At 33.5% G+C, this 26,235-nt stretch overlaps 3 protein-coding genes across 8 annotated transcripts in view; 2 read left to right on the top strand and 1 right to left on the bottom strand.

Moving 5' to 3' along the window:
- LOC143068605 (uncharacterized) overlaps positions 1 to 10,782 on the bottom strand; it is an 83,482-nt gene extending 72,700 nt beyond the window's left edge. For 5 of the 6 annotated variants that reach the window (XM_076242803.1, XM_076242807.1, XM_076242835.1 and 2 more), the window contains exons 1-8: positions 10,572 to 10,781; positions 9,610 to 9,962; positions 8,716 to 8,802; positions 7,665 to 7,774; positions 6,858 to 6,977; positions 4,925 to 5,001; positions 3,858 to 3,998; positions 52 to 131 (exon numbers count right to left, since the gene is read on the bottom strand). In XM_076242803.1, coding sequence (XP_076098918.1) covers positions 52 to 131; positions 3,858 to 3,998; positions 4,925 to 5,001; positions 6,858 to 6,977; positions 7,665 to 7,774; positions 8,716 to 8,802; positions 9,610 to 9,955 — 961 coding nt within the window. In that variant the 5' untranslated portion in view covers positions 9,956 to 9,962; positions 10,572 to 10,781. Of the gene's footprint in view, positions 1 to 51; positions 132 to 3,857; positions 3,999 to 4,924; positions 5,002 to 6,857; positions 6,978 to 7,664; positions 7,775 to 8,715; positions 8,803 to 9,609; positions 9,963 to 10,571 lie in introns of all 6 variants that reach the window. The other variant, XM_076242826.1, reaches the window with a different exon arrangement.
- A 5,078-nt stretch (positions 10,783 to 15,860) lies between these two features.
- LOC143068551 (angiopoietin-related protein 6-like) lies at positions 15,861 to 20,653 on the top strand. The gene is made up of 5 exons (XM_076242706.1): positions 15,861 to 16,175; positions 16,812 to 16,945; positions 18,257 to 18,353; positions 19,234 to 19,398; positions 20,229 to 20,653. The coding sequence occupies exons 1-5, from the start codon at positions 16,001 to 16,003 to the stop codon at positions 20,480 to 20,482; spliced, it is 825 nt and encodes a 274-aa protein (XP_076098821.1). The 5' UTR covers positions 15,861 to 16,000; the 3' UTR covers positions 20,483 to 20,653.
- A 1,853-nt stretch (positions 20,654 to 22,506) lies between these two features.
- LOC143068546 (dynein light chain Tctex-type 5-B-like) lies at positions 22,507 to 25,960 on the top strand. Its single transcript, XM_076242693.1, has 2 exons — positions 22,507 to 22,644; positions 25,094 to 25,960. Exon 2 carries the CDS (start codon positions 25,096 to 25,098, stop codon positions 25,873 to 25,875), a length of 780 nt encoding a protein of 259 aa, XP_076098808.1. The 5' UTR covers positions 22,507 to 22,644; positions 25,094 to 25,095; the 3' UTR covers positions 25,876 to 25,960.
- The last annotated feature ends 275 nt before the right edge of the window (positions 25,961 to 26,235 follow it).

The following is a 26,235-nucleotide window of genomic DNA, read 5'->3' as shown; positions in this document are numbered from 1 at the left end:
ACAGAACTTATATATTAAAATATATGTAGACTATGAGACAGAGCTACTTACTTGTTGTATCAACAGAACAAGTCAACAAAGCCCTGTAGTATGGTGCATAACAACATCCAGTAATTGACATGTTATGGGTTCTGAAATAAATTATTCACATTCAAGTAAATCACATTGTCATATTCCATTTTGAAATCAACAGCATTTTATAATTTTTTTGGCATAGGCAGACATGTCGTTAGCAGGACTAACTGTTTTCCTCGCCAATAAAAACCTTGTGAAAGAAGTGTTACTTATTTTGCGGTAGGTCTTTTCACCACCGAACACCACCGCACACCGCCGAACACCACCGAACACCCCAAAAGTTTATTATTTTGTCTTTTATTGTTATCAATGTGAATTCAATATAATATTCAAGTTATTAATTCAACAAATCAGAAGATTAAAAGTCCAAATATCTATAGAAAACAGAAAGGAAGAGTCTTATAACACCCCACTTTTTGAACTCCGCTGACCCTCATGGACACCTCAAATATACTTTTTTCCATTTTTTCTTTTTTTAACTCTTCTATAAAATAGTTGTACCAATAATAATAAAAGAGAAAAATATCAAAATCTAACCAATGAACAGATTTCCAGGATACTTGAACTGATAATATATTTGAATTTTATAACACACACACAATGTAATCCGGAAAATGATGAATCCGGAGACGTTTTTCCTTATATTGATTTTTCGATTTTAACATAAAAATGATGCCCATAAAAATCGAAAAATTGATTAAGTTATATGTAGTTTAATTTATTTTATCGTTTTATTGTATAATATCAAAGTTTTTCTTAGTGGTTGGTGGTTTTTCAGGTTTTCGGCGGTGTTCGGTGGTGAAAAGACCCACCCCTTATTTTGTAAGCACAAATTCCCCATAATGTGTAATGCACTTACAAATTGTTACTGTCAGGTCCCTTCCAAAAAACGTATGCAAGGTCTACAAATTGTCAAACAATATTGTAAGGACCTAAGAGCTACATTTCCACAGCTAGATGAAAAGCATTGGAGATTTTCAAATTTTGCCAAATAAAGCTAAGGTTATATATTCCTGGGGTAGAAAATCCCTAGAATATTGCATAAAATTGATCTTTTTTATTTTGAACATATCTGGACATCATTTTCTAGAAAAAGAATTTTTAATATTAATCAGAATCAAGAAATTCATATTGTGGCCATAGTTCTTACACCCAACCTGATTTATTGCGTCGGATATAATGTTTTTGACTCGTTGACCTGTATGTCTGTCTACACGTCAGTCCAGTTCTTGTCATCACAACTCCTCTGATACCACACAACAGAATTTAATGAAACTTTGTAGATAATAAGGTAAAACTATACAGATGAGTATATCGACAGGAAATTATGATTCAATTTTGTTCCAGGAGTTATGCCTCTTTGAACTTAGAAATTTGCCTTAATATACAACTTTAGTTATGCGCCTTTGAATTTATTGGTGTCAATATACTACAGTCCATAAGTCCTGTTCTTGTCATCAAAACTCCTCTGAAACCACAAAACAGTATTTCATGAAACTTTGAAGATACAGTGAAATGCAGTGAAGTTTAGCATTTGATAGTTCATTGATAACATTCTGGCGTATCATAAACAAACAACTTGTAACGTCTCATTTCATTGGCCGAAAGATTCAAATACAAAAACAATGTAGTCAGTGTGCACGTGAATTGACACAGGTGACCGACAATGGATGTACTATGTTACTATGAACGTAAAAACAAGGATTTGTTTAATTACAAACCTTTGGTCAAAAGAATTAAATAAATCTTTTGTTAACTTCAAATAGTGGGGTCGAAATATTATACTGATATTTTGTATTAAGTAATATTCTAAGTTCTTTATGCATGCAGCAACTTATTTATCGTGTACTGCATAATGAGAAATATAAGGATAAAATAAAATGCATGTGCCGCTTTTATACAAATGAATATATGAACCACTTTTAATTTCTTTCATACTGACGATAGGTTATAATCCTAACAAAGTCGTAGTCACTTATATCTCATAATACTGATCCATTACAATAATTAATGATGGGTTGCACTGACATTCCTCTTTTATAATTTTCATGCTATAAAACATACACACAGTAGCTAAACGTACCATAAACGGAGGGAATTGTCCCCCAAAATAGAAACAAAATAACTTTAATCGTATCATTTGTGCAACTGAATGAATTCAGTGAAGGCATGTTGTAATAAATTGAAAAGTTACATCGGCGAAGATTATTCAGTTCTTTTGCATGTGTTGAACAAAATAATAAATTAATACTTGTGAGAAATGTCGTAGTTTACAAGGAACAATTCTCATCGGAATTATTTTACATTGTCATTTCGGGGCCTTTTATGGCTGACTTTGCGGTATGGGCTTTGCTCATTATTGAAAGCCGTACGGTGATCTATTATAGTTGTTAATTTCTGTGTTATTTTATTCTCTTGTGGAGAGTTGTCTCATTGGCAATCATACCACATCTTCTTTTATATATGTATTTATAGTATACAAGGTATTATCCCGCAGTTAAGATTTGTCCACTTTTTAAGAACACATCCGTAAAAAACGGACGCCCACCGGACAGAAGGGGTCAGAAGGGCAATCATACCACATCTTCTTTTTTAAATATAAATGTACTGTTTTCGATTTTAAATGGATGAACATTTTTTTTTTAAATTTTATACTGTAAGAATAGAGCTGCATAACATTGTTGAACTATTCGTTAAAGTACATGTAGTATGTATTCGTATTTAAAATGAAATACAAAACGAAACATGTATGATAAACTGATAAACAAAATATCAAGAAATTAAGGATGACTAAATGCATGTACAAGAAGAAACTCACCTTTTTATCAAAACATTTTATAAATAAACACTTTTTTTTTAAAACTGATTGTTTCTATTTACATGTACATATTAACAATTATTATATACAATTTACGTTCGTTTTTCAACCGAGAATAGCAAAACCTCATGAGGTATATCGTTGGAGTTTATAAACTACATTTAATTCCCCTGTGCCATGGTTTGCCATCAGCGTTGTTTTTTTTTCTTTTTTAACAAAGCATGGTTGGTTACATATTATGAATTTGCTTATAATTTCGGAATTTTTTTTCTCAAGTAAACGGAATCAGCAAAAAAATCAAGAAAAGGCAGGATGAGCAACTTGTGGGGGGGGGGGGGAACAGATGAGTCAATGAAAAAAAATATGTGGATTGAGTTTTTTTTAGTTTTTCATTGAACTTTTGATGTCGTCCCTTGATCCAGAGGACAAATTTGAATTAAATATTTCGATGTGAAAACTGTTAAGATTTTAAAGTTTAAAATTTTACTATCAATTGCAGAAAATTATAAAACCAATGAATTTCACATGCACATTTATAAAAGCTAGAATTGTGATTGCTTAATCAAGAACACAATCATGTACGCAAATACAACGATGGAAGCTTTAAACGACCTTGACCAGCTACGTGAATATTGATCAGTCCATTCAACGTTATAGTACATGTGTTCTATTTTCGCAGGTGTGAGGTCGAAGGTTTGAATTGACCAATGAAAACGATCGTTCCTTAAAGAGTTACTCTAATAAAGTTTGTTTGACTGATTACGTCGCAATACCTTTCGCTAAGCTTTACCGCATATGAGTATAATAAAGACATACATTGTACTATGAAGATGTGCATATCAACAGGAAATTATGATTCAATTTTTGTAGTAAGAGTTATGCCCTTTTGAACTTAGAATTTTGGCCAAAAAATTCTACTGCAACAGTAAATAAATAAATGTATGTAATTATATACCATACAAACCTTTCAATTTTAAAGAGTGTTTGTCCATCTGTTAATCTATAGACATGTAAATCTGTGTCTGAACAGCAATATAGATGTTTTAGAGTCTGGTCTAAATCAACTCTCTTCACCCAGCTTCCACCAACATTGTCCCATTCACATCTAATATTATAATATATCAATAAAGTATTCCTTTAAATACTGTCCAAAAAATTGAGAAAATTTTTGTTCATACCTATCTTTTCAAAAATACAAGATTATACAGTACAAGGGTCAAATATTTTTCTTTAAATTTTTTCCTTCAAAATTTTTAAAACAATTACTGTGGATTCATTTATGATTTATTTCTAGGGTGACAATTTTTTTGTATTGAGATAAGCTTACACTTTTGTGGATTTTGCAACGTCTGCATATATTCCTTTAGCAAATTTCTAATTCATTGAACATTTTAATTCGTGGTTCTACTGTATCCAGGAAATCCATGAAAATTGGTATCCAACGAATATTAATGAATCCACAGTAAATAAACATCATACCTCACACAGTTAATAAGATTTTGATCATGTTTGATCCACATTAAACATCATACCTCACACAGTTAATAAGATTTTGATCATGTTTGATCCACATTCATATAGAGAATATTAATAATATATATAGTCAATTTATCTAAGGACAGTTACCCCTATAGGGAGTTAATTGACAATTTCCATAACTTTATTTCCTTGTAGATCCTCTCTTACAGATTATTTTGCTGTTTAGATGCATCTCGTTAAATGGTTTTCAATAAATAAGGTATTTCTATATCTCATGCTTTGTTGACTTTGGTTAAGTTTTAAATCCAAATTATAGTATGGGTTTTTCCCGTGGTGAAGACTGTATAGTTGCTAATAATTGCTAACATCCACTTCATTTGAACTCTGGTGGATAATTGTCTCATTAACAATCATACCAAATCTCCTCATATTTATATCAATGTTACAGTGGCAATATGAAATGGGATTATATAAATTTTAATCAACTGTTGACCTGGATGATAAGGCTACCTCAATAATTCTTCCTTACTGAGGCAATCTAAAAATACTTACTTCAGTCTAAGAGTGTAATTTGCAAGTTCTTTCATTTTATATAATTGTCTTGAGTTATCTTTCTCAAACTTCCAAACCTGCCAAGCATAAAAAAATCAAATTCATTATTTGAAAAAAGGGTAACAGATCTATGGTATATGTTTCTTAATTGTATGATTCACACTGACAATATTAATAATGGAAGATTGATTGATTGATCGATTGGTGTTAAACGCCACTTTCAACACTATTGTGCTATATTGTGATGGTCAGTTTTATTGCAGGAGGAAGCCTGAGTGCCAGCAGAGAACCACAATCTTCAGAAGGAAACCTGACAATTCTAGTCAATTAAAATTGCAGTCAAGTGCACCTGCCCCATGTGGGATTTGAACTTTCAACCTCAGTGTAAGAAATATCAAATATACATCAATTTGAGCCAAAGCCAGCATTACACTGAAACCAAAAAGAGATATCTAGATTCACCATACTGTCTTCTCAAACATTAAAAGGGTCTATATAGTACAAAAGCTTTTAAAAATCTCATCTTTCGTGTTTATATCAGCATTCATGTATGTTTGACTTAGGTAAAGTTTTAAATCCAACTGTCTATTTGGGTTTCCCCATGATGAAGACCATATGGTTGCAAATAATTGCCAACATCCACTTCATTTGAACTCTGGTTGATAATTGTCTAATAAATTGCCAAACATACTAGTCTCCTTAGTGCCACCCACTCCACCAGTTATGAGTTACCCAGATATATAATGTACCTTAGTGCCACCCACTCCATCAGTAAAGAGTTACCCTGAAAAATACCTTAGTGCCACCCACTCCACCAGTAAGGAGTTACCCTGAAAAATACCTTAGTGCCACCCACTCCACCAGTAAGGAGTTACCCTGATAAATACCTTAGTGCCACCCACTCCACCAGTAATGAGTTACCCTGATAAATACCTTAGTGCCACCCACTCCACCAGTTAAGAGTTACCATGATAAAAACCTTAGTGCCACCCACTCCATCAGTAAGGAGTTCCCCTGAAAAATACCTTAGTGCCACCCACTCCACCAGTAAGGAGTTACCCTGATAAATACCTTAGTGCCACCCACTCCACCAGTAATGAGTTACCCTGATAAATACCTTAGTGCCACCCTCCACCAGTTAAGAGTTACCATGATAAAAACCTTAGTGCCACCCACTCCATCAGTAAGGAGTTACCCTGATAAATACCTTAATGCCTCCCACTCCCTCAGTAATGAGCTACCCTGAGAAGTACCTTAGTGTCACCCACTCCACCAGTTAAGGGTTACCGGATAAATACCTTAGTGCCACCCACTCCACCAGTAATGAGTTACCCTGATAAATACCTTAGTGCCTCCCACTCCCTCAATAATGAGCTACCCTGAGAAGTACCTTAGTGCCACCCACTCCACCAGTTAAGGGTTACCCTGATAAATACCTTAGTGCAACCCACTCCACCAGTAATGAGTTACCCTGAGAAATACCTTAATCCCACCCACTCCCTCAGTAATGAGCTACCCTGATAAATACCTTAGTGCCACCCACTCCGAGCTATCCTGATAAATACCTTAGAGCCACCCGCTCCATCAGTAAGGAGTTGTCTTGATAAATACCTTAGTGCCACCCACTCCACCAGTAATGAGTTACCTTGATAAATACCTTAGTGCCACCCACTCCCTCAGTAATGAGCTATCCTGATAAATACCTTAGTGCCACCCACTCCACCAGTAATAAGTTATCCTGATAAATACCTTAGTGCCACCCACTCCACCAGTAATAAGTTACCCTGATAAATACCTTAGTGCCACCCACTCCATCAGTAAGGAGTTGTCCTGATAAATACCTTACTGCAATCCACTCCATCAGTAATAAGTTACCCTGATAAATACCTTAGTGCCACCCACTCCATCAGTAATAAGTTACCCTGAAAAATACCTTAGTGCCACCCACTCCACCAGTAATGAGTTCATCTTCTACAGGATTAAACAACATGAACAAAACAGATCTCAGATCACCACTAACACTACATGTCTCATCAAAGTATTGGTTTAGCACCTGTTCAATTAGAAATTAAAATAAGTAATACATTTGTCAGGTAGAAGTTTGTTCACTAACTCATAATTTTTGTGCTAAAAAATCTTAATTTTTTTAACTGGGTTGATGTTTTGATAATTGTATGAACACATATGTTAAAATGTCCCAATTGTTTCAATTATAAAAGATTTTTCACCAATTATGTCAATGTTGATGTTTTTTGTGATGTCTGATATGATGCTGAATTTTATGTCAGTTTTCTGAAAAATTAACAGTGTCTCATAACATAAGAAGCAGATATAATTTTTTCTTATAATACTGTCAAAAATGATACATTTAGCAATACAAACACAGCAGATTTACTTGAACAAGTAAAGTTTTAAAAATACAACTTTACATTATGGTTACTGTCTCTATTCCTTTGTTCTCAATTAATAAACTGCCATAACAAGATCTTTTCATTCATATCATAGATCAAAGAAGGTGGATTTTTTCTTAAACCATTTTGGTCATCATTTTAAGCACAGTTATGACAGTGTATTGCTGATTGTAAAATATGGTTTAAAATTTTAAAAATACCATTTATATCATATATATATATATATATGAATAGACAGGTTTTGGGAACATAAGAGAATAATCTTACAATGAAAGTTACCGTAATTACAATAGACATTTCTGTATTCAAGTTTTTATTTTTTCACATACCCTTAATGAAAAATCTTTCCCAAGAGCAAAATAGCAGTTGTATTTCTTTGCATAGATCAGGTATGTTATCAACTTATATTCATATTTAGGATACAGCAATGCTCTTTGTACTGAAAATAAAACAAAAAGTTAGAGAGAAACAAAATCACTACATGTTTTTCATACAAGATTCAAATTCCTGTAATTCTAACATTCTGATGTGCATTTAAAAGCAAATACATGTACATGTAACTAGCTTTAAGGACAAACACTTGCCCTTATTCTAAGTTAACAATTTAGTTCTCCACAAAACTTTAAAGGTCATGTATAATTTGCTTTATACGATTAAAAAATTTGTACAATGTACATATAAATTATGGTCTAAAATTGGGATTTCATCATGATTTTCTGAAATCTAAATAAACTGAACAATTTGCATTTAGACAACTTAATAACAATCTTGCTCATGTGCATTAGCCATGAGGAGGAATATATACTAATTCTTTTTTATTATTGATTTAAAATTGTGTTGTAAAGTGTTTAATTATTCATATTTGAGTGTATTGGCTTTAGTGTCTTTTAAGCATCTGACCTTTGTTACTCCTGCATATGGACAACAATACTATTTGTTCATATGCATCAGCCAGAAGAAAGGACTTAACTCATAAAAGCTTTTTTATAATGGATTTGACGCTGTTTCTGGTGCATTGTCAATAAACACTAAACATAAATTAAAGGTTTATATGACTATATGTAATAAAATTGAGAATGGAAATGGGGAATGCGTCAAAGCGACAATAACCCGACCAGAGAGCAGACAACAGCCGAAGGCTACCAATGGGTCTTTAATGTAGCGAAAAACTCCCACATACAGAGGCGTCCTTCAGCTGTATATGTACATATATTACAAACTCAATTTAAGTTGTATGTTTTGGATTGTTTTTATTATGTATTGTTTATATTGCAATTGTTAAATATAAAAATCTCTGCACTGATTATACCCATAATGGATCCTCTATTGGAAATAAAATTTGTCTTATCTAATCTTATCCGTAATCTAAAATGCACCTACTTCTAACATCTACCATGTCTCGTTTCCATGTTGTGATACCCTTAGTGTCCAGTATAACAAACTGTCTCATTCTACTGTTGTATACCACTAAAAAGAAATACATCTAAAATGATTATATGAACATTATGTCATGATGATTTTTTTCAAATTATATTACTATTAGCAATCAATCTTCCATGTTATGATGTAGGTTGCAGTCAGAGTCAAAGACATTTAAAACAAGTATGTGTCCAGAGTACACAGATGCCCCACTCGCACTATCATTTTCTATGTTCAGTGGACCGTGAAATTGGGGTAAAAACTCTAATTTGGCATTAAAATTAAAAAGATCATATCATAGGCAACATATGTACTAAGTTTCAAATTGATTGGACTTCAACTTCATCAATAACTACCTCAACCAAAAACTTTAACCTGGAGCAGGACAGACAGACATACAAACAAAGGCACAGACCAGAAAACATAATGCCCCTCGTAGAAAGGGCATAAAAATGAAACTTGTCCAAACATCCTATTTTAACTTTTGTTCCTAATGATCATGATTGTAATCAAATTATTTCCTCATTTTCACTACTTGGCCCAATTTTTACCAGCATAGAGATATTGACAAAAGGTGCAGATTGGGGGATTTTTTTTACAGACTTTTTCATTTGATATGAAATCAAGTTTCTCAACATGTGTAAGGCATACATGTTACTAATTAAATGAAACAACAGACTAACAGAAATTATTACTTAATAGTTGGATATAACTTATTACTTTTAGAATAATAAAAGCAACACATTTTTAAAATCTTAAATTTATTAAAAATGTCAGAAGGGACTTCAAATAATATACATGTACCATAAATACAATCAACAGTGCTGTAGCTTTAAAATTAATGAGTAAACATACTTCCCATAATATCTGTGTTCTTTTTCCCATGTTCATAAGTTGACCTTGGATGAAGGCCATATGTTACAGTGGTAAAATTTTCTGATAAAACTGGATTACTTTCTTCCTCACTTTCTTCTGACACAATGGATGACACAGACTCAGCTTTTTCTAAACTCTCAGAAATTTGAACTTTGATTTTATTAAGTTCGGGATCATCTGCTGCCTTAAGATCTTCATCTTCGTCTAAGGCAAATCTATTTGTAGGATCTATGCCGAAGTCTTCACCGATCTCAACATCATCTAATGGAACTTCTGTCATGCAGATGGAGGATTTTACTTCCTCTTCATCTGCTTTGTGCACCATTTTACTTCTAAAATATAAATAAACTTATTTAGAGCATGGAATTATTTTTTCAGTAAATGCAAAACTGCTCATTTTTAAATAACCTCACTTGACTTGATTTATTGACACGGTTCAAGGATAGACAGCAGCCAATTCAGTTGCTTCAACTTGCCAACAAATATCACCCTTACCTAGGGGAGTTCCAAAGTAATGGGTTCAAAAAAAGGCAGATCAGACAGAAAACCAGGAGTCCAAAACATGCATACTCGCCTTTATCAGAGGCAGAACCCAGAAAGTAATAGCTGTTTTTTTTTTGTCAGTAGTTTTTGTGGTTGACATCAATTATTGCATAAAATAACAGGTGACAGTAACTGGTTCTCACGGTATAAAATCGTCTTCAACCAGTAGACATACATGCATAATGGCTTAATGCATGTAAACACTGGTGGCTGTTAGTAAAAGATCTAGAGTTACAGACCTTGACCTGTTTAACTAGAAGCAATGACAGATGCCAGATTGAAAGGATTTATTTCTTGCCAAGCCAATAAATGTTAGGTTTTCTACCATTTTTCTATCTTTTTATTAAATAAAACCTTATTTTGAAGTAAATTGTGTACAGCAGATTAAAAACAATTACATTTATTTCAAGGTAAAGACCGCGTAGTCTTCATTAGTTTCACATCTGGTTATTTCATTTCTTTTTTTTTATAGGGCCACTAACACAATGTGACGGCTTTAAATTAGCTGAACAATCTTGTTTGGTGAAATCTGTATTAAAAATATTTGTTTTACAGCCCGGTCATGGCCCGGTGCTCGAAATCGTCCATTATTGTTTACATGTAGCAACCAAATGACCTCTGGCGGGAATCTCCAAAAAGGGAGGTAAAAAGTATTCCCGCCATTAAATCGTGCTCTCAGAATATGAGCATTATAAAGATCGTAGCCATATATGCTAATTATAGACATCTTAAAATGTTAGGCCCCATTCTTGAGGGTCTGAATGGGGGGGTCTGTTATTCTGTAAACATTTAATTTTCACCCCTTTTTTCTCTAATCTTCAAAAAATAAGTCTATTCTTTAAAAGTGATTTTTTTACGCATTATTCTCTAATTTTCCCCCCAGTTTTCTTTAATCTTTAAAAAAAAAAGAGTAAAAAAATTCTTTCAAATGAATGAGAACGGTAATTTCCAAAACAGCAAGGCTTTCATTTGTTTCTCAACAATGACGTGTTGATGTGTATTGTACTCCATGGTTAAAGTGCTAGTTCCTTGAAGTAACAAGTCAAAGTTCTCATCAGTTCTTTACAGTGATTTTGACTACATATATGAAGATGTGGTCTAATTGCCAATGAGACAACTGTTCAAAGAGACCAAATGACACAGAAATTAACGACTATAGGTCACTATACGGCATTCAACAATGAGCAAAAGCCAACCGCATAGTCAGCTATAAACAGGGGCGGATTCAGGTTTTTTGAAAGAGGGGCCGTAGTTTGTAAAGATGGCCGAGCGGACTAAAAACATAAAATAAGTGAAATATGCATTTTTTAAACGGTTCCTGGCGTGGGGCATGCATATTTTGTAGTTGCTGGTAAGGTGTAAGGGTTGGACATTTTAGATGCTGCATCTTCCTATCAATTTATATCATTAAATGATAGTTTGGATCCAAGAGCTATGTACTGATACATTTAATGTGTGATTTGTCAGTAAAACATAGGCATGGAAAATTCTCGCACGTTTGTTGTAAGTTAAGTTAGAATAACCTCATAGAGTTCTTGTTGTTAACAAGATATACGCTGGGCTATTCGATTGAATTTGAAATACAACCGACACGAGTTAAAAAAGACAAACAAGAAATTTTTATCCAAATGTTTGGTTGATATGTTTCACTCAACAACATTAAGGGAAGTAAAGGGTTCCAAATCAATAAAAGACTAAGAATGAGTGTGAAATGACAACGAATTTATGAATGCCCACCGACAAATGAAGACATAAAGGCCACACCCAGCAGGCAGGTTGCAGTCTGGTCTTGAAAAAAGTATTCCATATATCAGTTCGGCGAAACAGACATTCCGGTCAGACATGAAAACCCCTGTCACAAAAAAATATGCCCGCTTTTATTCATCATGTTCATTTAATGCTAAATAATTCTGTTGGGAATTTTCGTTTCTAATAGCAAAAAAGTGGACAAGATTGTTCAAAGTTTTGCGTCTAGAATTTTTGTTTAAGGCAAAAATCAGAGTTAATTTTTTTTCTCTCAAAATATATCTTAGACTGTCTCCTCAAATCAAATGGTTCGTACTTACGAATTTAAATCTATATAGAGCTTATACTGACTGGGGATCATTATTCAGCTATATTATTTTAAAATAGGCTGGGGCGTTTGTGGTTAAACATGTTTCCGTAGTTAGATACTATTGTTGTGGAACTTTTTTTTCATGAGAGTGCTATAGAGCATTACTTTTTGTTAAGTGGAATAGTGAAATAGAAGTCAATATGTTCTTGCTAAATCCTGTGTCGCTTTGAAGGTGTCATGATTGTCATCCTCAGCCTACGCAATGTGTTACTGTAATTTGAATTTCAAAGTGACTGAGAGACGTTTTATTCGACGCACTGCAGGTCAACTCCACCATATCGAATCACATGACTTTGATAATCAGTAAATTCCAGCGAAAAATATAAGTCAAGAATTGTCGTATAAAAATTAAATAGTAGTACACGGGAAATGGCAAAGTTCACCATGTTCACGAAGTCTAGTCTGATTAATCATTTAAAAAAAACAAAGTCCGAGCAAAAGGGGGGGCTGGTGGCGGATCCAGAAATTTTCATAAGTGAGGGCCCACTGACTGACCTAAGAGGGGGCCCGCTCCAGTCACGCTTCAGTGATTCCCTATATAAGCAACCAAATTTTTTCCCAAAAAGGGGGGGCCCGGGCCCCCTGCCCCCCCCTAAATCCGCCTCTGGCCACTGAATTGAAAGTCCGAGTAGAAGTATCGGAAACCAGTTCACATTGACTGAATCCTATAGTCTGTTATCACGAAACCAAAAAAAGGTTTACCAAGTTTGTTCACTTTTATCATATTTTTACAATGATAATTTTGATAATTTTCTTTAAATTTTAAGAAGGGAAAATTCTGTTAACAGTTAATTTTTAGCGTTTTCTTTTATTAATCATTCAATATTCATTATATTTTTAGACCACACATTTCTCTAATTTTTATTTTTTTCCCCCATTATTCTCTAATCTTCATTTTTTAAGGGCATTATTCTCTAATCATTTAACCCCATCCAAACCCTCATTCTTGTTCCTGGTAATTGAAATTGTTGGTTCATATATAGTCCAATGTGGACACCAAATTATAATAATAAAAAAAAAATATTCATATATGATTTCTTTATCGGCTATGGCAAAGACCACAGTATGGGCGCGAACGGACCCGGATTCCACGGGGAAAAAAGGCGGGGGGGGGGGGGGGGGGGGTTGGGGAGAGGTACTTCCTATATATTAAGTGGTATGAGTGTACCGTAAAACAGGGACCATTTTTCATGCCCTGCTGGTTAGAACAGGGTCCCCCAGTGGCGGATCCAGGAATTTTCATAAGTGGGGGCCCACTGACTGACCTAAGAGGGGGCCCGCTCCAGTCACGCTTCAGTGATTCCCTATATAAGCAACCAATTTTTTTCCCAAAAAGGGGGGGCCGGGGATTTTCATATCCTTCTGGTTAGAACAGGGTCGCTTTTCCATGCCCTGCTGGTGAAAACAGGGTCTTTTTTTTTTAAACAAAGTATTCAACAGTCTGTCTAGAACCACAGGATCACTTATTTAACTGTTTATAGGAGCAAAAAGAGTTTATCAGAAATCTTTTGTTTTGCTTTATTCTTTATTCTTGGTCAATTGTAGTAAAAAAAAAACGTATCTAGAACAGGGTATACATTTTCTTAGTGGGTCTAGAACAGAGTATGTTTTTCAATGTTTACTGGTTAGAACAGGGTATGATTTGGCAAGTGCTGTCTGCACAGAGTTATACCCAAAAGGATAGTCAGTAGCACCCCCGCCCCGGGGAACATAAGCACTTGTCTTACAATTTTATTTTCCTATATACCTTAATATCTGTGCTATATTAAGGTATATAGGATTTTTTTCTGACACAAGTGCCTGTGTTTACCGGCTCTGATTAAAATATCTTATAAAAAAACTTCACAAATAATCGACAAAATAACAAATTGACTATATTGCTGGTGCCGAGCAAAATTACAAATTATCTATATTTTCAAATTCACTCAGGGACTTTCTATTCACTATAATGCTGGTGCCGACAAAATAGGTGTTTCTATAGAAATAAGCGATTTTGTAGATATTTTCACCGGAGCCGGCAAAATAGCCACTGCCTTTTATTTACGTAAGGGGGTCAGGGTAACATGGGATGCTCCTTTTCCCAAATCCCTCTTAACATTTTGCCCCAGATCCCACCTTTATTGTCCCCTATAGTTCATATCTCCACTTTTATAATCCTATATCCCACATCCCTACTTTTGTAACCTTCTCCCCTATATCCAACTTCCACAAAGCCGCGTCATCCCCTCCACTGAGTTTGCAAGATTCATATTCGGAACATAATTAAATATCATTTAGTTCGACATGCCTTTTTAGACGCCTCAATTACCCTTGCTTTGATAATCTTTTCCACAATTTATACAATTTTAGGACTTTCCGTTTTGAATTTTCCTGGGAGTTCGGTACTTTTGTGATTTTACTTTTTACCTTGTGATTTCAATTATTTTTGAGTCCTTTTTAAATCATGCGTGTATTTTTTGAAGTTCATACTATCGTAATCTCTTGTCAAATTCTGAAAATTGAAAAAAAAAATATCTCAAATGTATTGCCTTTGGTAAAATGCATAATTCACGAAGTCTTTAATAATACAAGATAACGAGCGCACATAATGACCAATCAGGATTATAGCCATACTCTTAATTCTGAATACCATGTTATCTTGTACTTTTTTAGTGACGGTAAAAAGGGGAGAGGTGGGTTGGTCACTACCGAAACATGAAACACGATGGCGGCGGGGCGATGAGGTTGTGGATGAGGATCTTTCATTTCTGTACTCTTTAAATTTTAGGCAATGTTTCTCTATTCTTTATATTTCTAACACCTCATATTATTCTCTATTTTTTTATACGAAGGTTTGTCATGTACTATTATATTATTTATTTATGTATTTCTTTGAGCTTAGCTTTCTTGCGTTTGATCGTACTGTATACCTGTCACGTAGTGTTGGCATTTTACCTGTCACGTATTGTCGTCATTAGGGATATTTTTGTTAACATTGCCATATCAGCAGGATGGTTGGCTAGTCAAAAAAGTCATCAAACCAGGCTTAACCAACCATTTTCTTAAAAATTCCTGTACCAATTCAGGGTTATTAACTTTTGTTATGAAATAGTCCGTTTCTATGTATGTTGGCGTTTGTTTTTGTTGCAGTTCAATGTTTCTGTTGTTTCGTAGGTTTCCTTTGTTTTTTTTTTTTTTTTAATTTTTCAAGCAACCTAGCTCTGAGTTAACAGGCTAGTGATGACTTAGATAACCTAATTATACCACTCGATCGCCGAGGCCCTAGGTCTCAGAAGTAGAGAGTCAATGACATTGGTCAAATAACAAATACAGGGTCAACAAAATAATCTCAGATTTTATAGTACCTATGTAACAAAAGTGAAATTCCCGATACAATTCCTGTGATGGTGACAACAGTGTCATCCATTTTCGATGCCTCGTTAATTGTTTGTTTAACTTAGCATACTTCAGTTCAAATGCGATTCCTATAGTTTTTCAAACTAAGCAAACACATGAGATATTTCTAACACATAGATATATGTCATCTTCGTTCATCTTTAATATTGTATAAAACATATGTATTAGGATCAAAAGAAATTTTGTTAAAGTATTTTTTTGTTTGGCCTATATCATTAAGAAACAGTACAGATGAGGTCAATAGTGTAAACGCATAGTTATTTTGAAAGTCAGCTTGCTATTAGATAGAAATAGTCAGCTTGCTATTAGATAGAAATGGACGTAAAATGGCACTTCTTTTGGGTCCTGGCGATTGGAATCTGTAATGGTCAAGGAGACAATATGGCTGCTTTGACAGCTTTGGTAAAAGAAATGAAAGAAGAGATATCTGCCATGAAATCTGCTATGGTTTCAGGATTTACTAGCGTATGTCCACTGATAGCGGCACAAAGTAAGTATATAGAGTCTAGGTTTTTTGCGGCACATAGAAAGTATATCTAGATCTAGTTTTTTTGGGGTCTTTTCAAGTGATGAAAACTGCTGGATGCGAGTCAGGTATAATTTGGCGTGGTTACAGCGTGTTGTATAAACTGTTCTTATGCAGTAAAAAGTCGCTCAATTCATTAGCCTTAAAGAGATGGTTCATTGTGTAAGGTTTTCGGTCGACAAATAAGAGCTTAGCAATGGCTTAATCATCATGGTTTAGTACCTAAGTTGAACTGTTAAATGCAAAAAAGATCTATACAACTTAGTTTAGTATCCAGTCATGAGGAATAGTTCTATATTAACATTTTCTACGGAATCGTTATTTTGGGACTTTTACTCTCTGGTAGGAAAATTGACTTCCATTTTCAAGGCCAAAAAAGGTTAAAACCATACTCATCCTGCAACTCAAATATTAAAGCGTTTATATACTATAACGTATACAAAACGCTTTACATTTAGTAAATATATGAATCCACATTACTGTGAATTTTCTACAATGACCAAACGATCCTTGCATGAAATAAATTAAGGAGAAATTGGTATAAAATTCTTTGTATTTACAAACAGTTTGATTGAACTAATTTGTGTTTTATCCACAAAGCAAAACCAAAGGACTGCAGAGATCACCAGTTACTTGGGAGGAATGTATCTGGCGTCTATAATATATACCTACCAGAGTCGAAAGAGAAGACGCAAGTTTATTGCGACATGGAGACAGAGGGTGGCGGATGGACGGTGAGTACCACTATAAATATGCATGATGGTTTATGTCTATGTTTTAGGGGCTGTTCATTGAAATTTCACTGTTAAGCTTGTACTGTCATGTTTGAAAAGATGAGTTTGGTATAAAACACATTTCATACAAACTATTAAATTTGTAAACATGACAAACAAAATCCCTCTCAACTTTACATTAATTTAAGTTCAGTATGCATGTAACATTCGTTTCCTTTCCCTGTTCTGGTATTTCAAGATATAATTTGATTGAAATGCACTAGAAAATCACAATTAATGGAAGATAACTCTGTAATTTTCTATCATTCTGACCAAAATGTATCTTAATATTTCTCGAATTACCGGCAGACATGCAGAAACGAAAGACTTTCCATGTCTTAATCATGATGAAGGTACCATTAAAATATATTTGTTAGGGCGGTCGGGGTTTTTTTTCGGCCTTGTTTTGATTTTTTTTTTAAATTGTCTGATTCTTACAGAGACTAGAACTTAAAACAATGTAATCTTGAGAAATATTTAGGAGGCTATATAAAGAGGGGCGAAAGACACCAGAGGGACAATCAAACTTATAGATCGAAAATAAACTGACAAAACAATGGCTTAATAATGTGCTCATAGGTTATGCTTATGAAATGTCTCTTTGCTAGGCATTGAAGTTGTTTCGCTTTATGGCTTTCAAAATTTAAAACTAAGAGTGTCCAGCATCTATAGTTGTGAGCACTTCTGGGGGGAAATATACCGAAATGAGAAATCGGTGCATCAAATTAATGTTTTGTGTGATGTTTCTGTTGGTGAAGTGTATCTCCATGAAGGTATCCATATTCACTGATAGCTGCAATATGCTTGTCTTTGAAGTTTCTTATCCGGGTGTATATGCATAAACAAGTATAAACTGAAAATAACATTCAAACCTATGACTCCGTTGGATAAAAACCGCAATTTTTATACGTGTGCATGTAAAACAAATTTCGTTGTAGAGAGGTCTTAATACAGCACAAACAACATTTTGCAAAAGACCAAAAAAGTGAAAAAGTATAGTTTAACATAAACTATAAACGAAAATGTGTTCTACCCACAAAGTTATTTGTATGAAATTCCTGACAACGCTTAGATGTAAACGTTCCTCACTCTCCCTAACAAAATAAATCGACCGATGAACTTAAGAAACAATTATTTCTTAACTTTGTCTTTAAAAATATGAAATGGTCATTCCACAAAAAAAAACAAAACAAAATATTAGGGGCAAAATGCGTTCTTTGCACGTAATTCGGTACGTTCAATTAATGTTTATGTATGATTTTACTACAATAGGTTATACAGAAACGAAGAGATGGTACACAAAACTTTTATACGAGCTATAATGATTATGAAGTAGGGTTTGGGAATGTTACATCAGAGCACTGGCTGGGTAAGTTATATACCACCTGGGCACTGGTTAGGTCAGTTATATGAGGGTGTGGATGCATGGGGTCCTTCATTTCAGTATTCTTTATAAATGTATTTTAGCACCCCATTATTCGGTATTCTTTATATTTTAGCACCCCATTATTCGGTATTCTTTATATTTTAACACCCCATTATTCGGTATTCTTTATATTTTAGAACCCCATTATTCGGTATTCTTTACATTTTAGCACCCCATTATTCGGTATTCTTTATATTTTAGCATCCCATTATTCGGTATTCTTTATATTTTAGCATCCAATTATTCTATTTTCTTTATTATTTGTTTGACCTAATTTCTCTATTCTTTGTTTTTCAGTCCTTTATTCTGCACATTTTGTCATTATTCTCTATTCTGTAAACCCATGCACGGGATGTGTCGTCAAAACAGAGGTGGGACCATGTCTCCTGTATTTTTTTTTATAAACAAGATCAAAATCTTAAAGGTATCAAATCCTACTGAAATTTGAGAATTAGAAAGTCTTTGTGTTGAAAAGACAGTATACAACTCTAATCCCAACAGATGTATGGTGAAGAATGTCATTTTAATTACTAGTAGAACTCAAATAATTTCAAAAAAACTGTCAAACTTGCCTTATTGTGTTATCTCCGGGGATTTTAAAATCTGAAAAGAACTAACCATAAAATTACAGGACGGCAAAGAACACATATGGATCTCTTATACTGTAAGGCAATCTAATTAGATTGACTGTAAGGTAAAGTAAATATTGAAAGACTTCACGATGATTGTCCTATTGTTAAACAAATTATGGGGAAATTGGCCCTTTTTTGGGAAAAATACACAAATATTTTGTATTGCTTACTTCCGTAGTTAACTTTTTCAGGGAATAAAAACATCTATACAATCACAAGCAACGGCGAATATGAATTACTAATTGTGCTGACCGATTTCCAAAACACGACCAAAAAGGCCAAGTACAGTTCTTTTAGTTTGAAAGGTCCAACAACCAGCTATGAGCTTGAAGTTTCTGGATATTCTGGTGATGCAGGTAAGATTACGATGGACTGAGTGTCTGGATTTTCTGGCGATAAAGGTACGATTCCTTTGAACTGAGAGACTGGATTTTGTTGTAATGCAGGTAAGATTCCTCTGAACTGAGTGTCTGGATTTTCTAGTGATGCAGGTAAGATTCCTCTGAACTGAATGTCTGTGTTTTCTGGTGATGCGGGTAAGATTCCTCTGAACTGAATGTCTGTGTTTTCTGGTGATGCAGGTAATATTCCTCTGAACTGAATGTCTGTGTTTTCGGGTGATGCAGGTAAGACTCCTCTGAACTGAAGATCTGTGTTTTCGGGTGATGCAGTAAGATTCCTGATACATAAATGTCTGGTCATTCTGCTTATGCAAGTTAGAACCATATTAAGAGTATCAATGTAGGGAATACTGTTTAATAATAGTTTCATTCTGTGATGTGTATAGATCACTGTTTCAAAAAAATATTTTTAGATTCCATAATAGAAAGAGTTCCAGCCGTGCCTGTCACTTTTATATTCTATTGTGAATATCCTGTTCATTTAATAGAATTGAATTACATACGTTTGCATACATGTGAATGTTCAAAAGCTTTGAACAATTCAACTAAAAGATGGCATGGCCACACTTTTTGTATGATCTCTGATGGGGAAAAACATCACTGCATATTTATGTATTATAGAAAGAAGCTGGGATGCACAAGTAATTTATCAGAATTTAAAAATCATATTGTTTGTTGTAGGTGATTCCTTTGCATTTGACCATAAAGAACATGTCTTAAAATTATATTGTAGGTGATTCCCTTGCCTTTGATCATAATGAACATGCCTTAACTTTATATTGTAGGTGATTCTCTTGCATTTGACCATAATGGACATGGCTTTTCTACTGCTGATCATGACAAAGATGGATCCAGGGACATAAATTGTGCCCAGAAACATCACGGTGGATACTGGTACAGTGGCTGCTTCAAGTCGAATATAAATGGATTGTGGGGCAAACCTGGGGAACAGGGAATTATTTGGGGAAGCTTTCATAGCTGGCAAATGTATGTTCTAAAGGAAACCACCATGATGATTCGACCAACAGCTTTAAATTGATTCATCCTACAGTCTAGAGGAATTCTATAAACATTAGTGGTCAATACTACTAACCAACAGACAACTACTAGCTTATGTCAATACCTGTAGCAATTTATCAGTTCTGTTAACTAATGAAAATAATTAATCTCTTCAAATAATAAATTATAAATATGATAAATCACTTCAAATAATAAAATTAAAAAAAAATAATAATTTTATTACTTCTATACTAACGTTCATAAAATGTTTGTGCTGATGTGAAGGTAGTTGTTTTGGCTTTACTGATTGGTCGAGGACACAGAGATTGTGCAAAGTAATGCACGGGCACATAAGTTAACATTTTTGATAAGCCATTTTTAACAAATCTCATAAAAACACTAAGTGTTTGTCGTATGTTCCTGTATATTCTATTTTTGTTTTTGGTTGCTCTGTGCATAAATAATTAGATATAAGAAGATGGGGTATGAGTGCCAATGAGACAACTCTCCATCCAAGTAACAATTTTTAAAAGTAAATCATTATAGGTCAAAGTACGGTCTTCAACACGGAGCCATGGCTCACACCGAACAGCAAGCTCTAAAGGACCCCAAAAAATGACTAGTGTAAAACCATTCAAACAAGAACACCAACGGTCTAATCTATATAAAAAATGAGAAACATTTATGAACCACATCAACAAACGACAACCACTGAGAATCATGTTCCTGACTTTGGACAGGTGAAAATAATGCAGCGGGTTTAATCGTTTTAACAGGTACCAACCTTCATCCTTACATGAAACATTAGTGTAACATTATAACATAGAAAGACACACTATAAAAGTCAATTGAAATGGCTTAACTCAATCAAAAGAAAGTGAATATAAACTGAACTGATCTATGACACAATGTAAATACAAAATTAATAAAATAAGGGGTGAGCATTACATATTGTATCTTCGAGTCAAAAACAAGAAAGTACGAGTTGAGAGTGTTCGTAGTTACTAAAAGCTAGTTAAAAGGCAAAACAATTAATAATTAAAAAAAATCAGGCAGTTGTTTTTTTTTTTTTTTTTTGTTATTTGTTTTTATGTTTTTTTAATTGTTTTGCATTTTGTAGTGTCAGAGCCTTTATAGATTGCTTGGTGGTACTGGTTTCGGTCATTGATGATGGTCGTACGGTGACCTATATAGTTGCTAATGTCTAAGCCATATAGTCTCTGGATATAGTTGTTGCATTGAAAATCATACCACATCTCCTTACTCTACAAAGGCGACTGACAACGATAAAGTGAAAGTTATATGATTTTCACAAATCTGAAACAAAAATAATGACCGTGGTATGATCCAGCTTATTTTGAATAAAATGTGTAGGTTATATGTAGCTAGTTTTCTGTTTTGAATTATTCAGTTTGTTGTCTGGTGGCTTTTAATGGTGGGGTTTGGTCTTATTTGACTGTGGTACAGTTGGTCACCTGTTTTTGTTTATAAGCGTACCTCATCTCTTTACTTTCATATTCAATTGATTTTCTATATACATCCTTTTAAACATATAACCATGAACGCTCTGAAATCAGGGGATTCATAGATACATTATACATACTAGTACTTTTGAAAAGAACTTTTTTTGCTTTAAAGTTGATCTATTGTCCAGATTGGTTTTATTGCCTTGCATAATATTGTTGAAAGTAACAATATTTATTTCAAGTAAACATATTTGTTTTGTAATTTGAAAGTCATCTGCCTTTATACATAACAATGTCTTTAAAACAACCTAGGTATAGAATTGATTTTCTTATTTTTTGATAAAATATTTAAACAAGCATGCACCTTTTCTATAAATTGTCAGTATAAGGTGTAATCTTAAGTTTAAGTAACCCTTGACCACCTGAAATCAATTATTGAACAAACTGATACCAGTTTAAGTACAGTGAATTGTATCACGCTAAGTTAACATTGTATTTAATCAAACTATACCGTTTTTGACTTCAGAAGGCCAATATCAACCACAAATCGATAGGTTTCATAACGAAATTTTCTTTAGTTACAAGATAAAAGGAACTTTGGGAAAGTCATAGATCTTGTATTAATCAGTGTCTAAAACTATTTGATTTTGTATTACATGTAGTGGTATCTACAAACATACAGATTTGTAATTTGTTACATGAAGTACTTTATGAGTTAAGGAATCCAAACTTGAAGGTAAGCTTATATAGGGGAAAACAAGAGAGAAAACATCAATTTTGTTGGAAATGGAGTCCAAATGCTTTCATCTTATCATTTACTGCTACTCAAAATTAAATTTTATTGTAATAAGGGGTTTAACTAACAAACGTTAAATCTGAAAGGGAGAGGGTTGTATGTTTTTCCTCTTTCGGTTGTATAATGTTTTTAACTTCATTCGAAAATTAATTTTTGGATGCATAAAATCGAATTTTTAATATTAGTAGTTATATTAATATATACGTAGGATATTCCGTTTTTGTATCTACCAATATATCATATTTTCAAGTTCTCCAAAGGCGATAGATTTGTCATATTATCTCCGAATATAGTTTATTTATAAATTGAGTAACCAAAACTAATCTTAAAATGATTTGTTTCCATATTGACGAAATTTATTACAGTTTCAATAAGTACATTCTCGCATAAACTTAAAAAAACAAATATTTATGAGTATCGGCATATTTGCTGAAAGTATAAATCATAGTTGTAAGGCACCGTAGATAAAACAGATAGATATATTTATAACTTTTAAAGGCTTTGAGTGTACTGTAAAATATCTGATATACTTCAAAATGTATCAATATAACAACGTAGAATTGTTGATAACATTCGATTACAGCTTATATCTGAGACGTAAGCCATATTCAAACAAATTTGTTTATGTATGTATGACTTGCAATTGACAATATAGATTTTTGAATCTCTTTAATAGTCAATGTTGAAATAAACCCGTACTAGTAACAAAGTCTCGTAAAGGCGGCACGAACTGTAGCCTAAATTTCTAATAATTGGCGTGTAAGGATAAGTGATATTGCGTTTAGATTAATAAGACAGCAACCCAAAGACACAATTAACTAAAAGACACTGTATATGCAAAGTATTCGTATATTTGCTTTTCTAGCACTATATAGCATATGCACCATATTTACCAGCTTGAATAAAAAATACATAATAATTAACATGCATACATACAAACATTTGCTTTTTCGCACAACAGCATATGCAACATTTGCTAGCTTGAAATGTGAATATATAATATATATGCATATATACATTTGCTTTGTTAGCACTATAGCATACGTATATGCAACATTTACCAGCTTGAAATAAAAATACATAAGGAGTCTTTTCATCCCAATTTTACAACGTCAGGCTCTATTTTTTTTATGCGTAATCGATATTGTTGTCATAAACACGCTTCTTTTGGTTTTTGAACAATTGATTTATTGGTAAATCATAGTTTAAGTGCATCTTACCAGAAAAGAGAAAAAGGTACTATTGAGTGAATGATCGGGGAACAGTATATCTAACAATATATATGTTCCCTGAGTGATTTACAAAATATTTTTAAAGATGGGAGGTGTCAAAAGAAGAATCAAAATTCAAAAATGGAGAATTGATGGCAGGAAAAAAAAATAAAAAGAAGACAATTATCAAACAGTCTACATAACACTAATTACAAACAATTCACAGATTGAGCGACACAAACCTTACACAAAACTTACTTATATGGGTTTAACAGCTTGTATATATAAAAGGAAGACATAACAGCTAAATATCATAACAACAAAAATCAGTAAAGAAATATATTAAAATGGCCTGGATATTTTAAGTTTAGCAGAATTTCCTCGAAACCAAAATTTTGGATGGCAAAAATCGTAGTTCTTTATGATTTTGTTTGCAACTATTTTCCTCCAGGAACTTACTAGTCGGTCAAGAGCACCTGAGTTAATCCCTATCTATTCTGTGCTCAGTATTTAGTTTTCTGTATAGTATTTTGTTGACCTTATGTTTTGCGTAATGCTTATTTTTCTGTTTAGTGTTTTGTTAAATTATTGTTTTCATTTTTTTGCTCAATGTTTAGTTTTCTGTGAAGTGTTTTGTTGACTTATTTTTTGTTTTTGCTTCATGTCTAGTTTACTGTGAAGTGTTTTGTTGATTTATTTTTTGTTTTTGCTTCATGTCTAGTTTCCTGTGAAGTGTTTTGTTGATTTTATGTTTTTGCTTCATGTCTAGTTTACTGTGAAGTGTTTTGTTGATTTATCTTTTTGTTCAAGTTTTAGTTTTCTATTTAATAATTTGTTGACTATTTTTGTGCTTAATGTCTAGTTTTCTATGTAATGTTTTGTTAACTGTTATTTGTTTGTTCGTTAGTTTTCTTTTATCAGGTTGTTGTCTGTATTTCTTCAGTTGCATGGTCATGCTTTTGATTGCTTTGAAGTATCTGTGCCTTTTTAATGGCGTTATTTTGGAAATATGAATACCTAAATGGGGGTAGATCGACTTTCAGAAAAAAAATTCCTTCCCCATATGTGCAATGCAATTCTGAATTTATACTAACTTTAATTATTTAGGAATGAAAGTTAAAAAAATGAATCAGAAAATAGTAGTTGCAAGCTTATCTTATAATTGTTTTCATTTTCAGGAATGAAAGACAAGCACGATCAGAAAGACCCAACAGGGCATAAAAGCGGCCATGGAGGTTCGGACAAAACAGAAAAGAACAGTCATCATCAAGAAAAGCACCATGCCAATTCAGACAAGCAGCATGCCCATTCAGACAAGACGCATGCCCATTCCGATAAACACCATGCCCATTCTGATAAACATCATGCACATTCAGATAAACATCATGACAAGCACCATTCCCACCACGACAAGCACCACGCCCTAAAAGGGGCGACAATAAATGCTACTTCTGCCAGCTCTTCACATCCAATGCGCCACAGAACAAAGAGTTTTACTAGGAAGGATACCGCACATTCTATAGGACATGGGTCAGTCAAAGGTCATGGTCATAAGGACCACGATAGAGGAAGTGTAGCCTCTACGGGTGACCTTCAACCTGAAGTCAAATATGAAAATACATATAAAATGTTACCTGACTATAGATTTTTGGATTCCCAGGTCAAGCAAATAATGCTGAATGTGTTTGAAGAAAATGTTAAAGACAATCTTTACGATAACTCTTCAATGGGACAGAAATGTAAACTTGCAAGTGAAATAATTAAAGAAAAGGTGAAATCTTTAAATATGCAAAGATTCAAATTCATATGCCATGTTTTAGCAGTACAAAGGGCAGATCAGAGTATGGTGATCACTTCTCGATGTTTATGGGATCAAAGATTTGACAATTCTTCCACAGTAACTGTAAAACGTGGTGATTATAGTGTTATCGGTATGGTTTTCGCTGTATATGCAGAATGATGTACAATGTATATCACTTTTATATCTATATTTGTTTTTGCTTATTTGGTGTTCAGTGTTTAATAAATGAAGTGCTGTATAAAAAGGGTTCTGTTACATTACTTGTCTATACAAGTTCATACTTTGACTTCCTAAAGACAATTATGCAGACAATAAGTCATGATTACTTTAAAAGTATCTCTTATTGCTTGGTTACTTTTATTCTTCTTATATCTTTTTAATGGAAAGCTAATTTGATTAGTTAATGATAATAGAGATCTTATTTAAATGAGCGGGATGTATAAATACACCGTGAGCCCTGTCCTGTCATTAAACACTCAAATACGCGATGATCGCTGTTTTTGTCTTTGGTTTATATTT

Source organism: Mytilus galloprovincialis, chromosome 1, assembly GCF_965363235.1.
Source record: "Mytilus galloprovincialis chromosome 1, xbMytGall1.hap1.1, whole genome shotgun sequence".
Taxonomy (NCBI): Eukaryota; Metazoa; Mollusca; class Bivalvia; order Mytilida; family Mytilidae; genus Mytilus; species Mytilus galloprovincialis.
This window is presented reverse-complemented; position numbering and strand designations above follow the sequence as displayed.

What these genes read in the sequence shown, in the direction of transcription:
- LOC143068551 (XM_076242706.1), top strand. Translation starts at nt 16,001, where the DNA reads ATGGACGTAAAATGGCACTTCTTTTGGGTCCTGGCGATTGGAATCTGT. An exon ending in TCCACTGATAGCGGCACAAA is followed by an intron (nt 16,176 to 16,811) that starts GTAAGTATATAG and finishes TTATCCACAAAG; the next exon opens with CAAAACCAAAGGACTGCAGA. An exon ending in CAGAGGGTGGCGGATGGACG is followed by an intron (nt 16,946 to 18,256) that starts GTGAGTACCACT and finishes TTACTACAATAG; the next exon opens with GTTATACAGAAACGAAGAGA.
- LOC143068546 (XM_076242693.1), top strand. Translation starts at nt 25,096, where the DNA reads ATGAAAGACAAGCACGATCAGAAAGACCCAACAGGGCATAAAAGCGGC.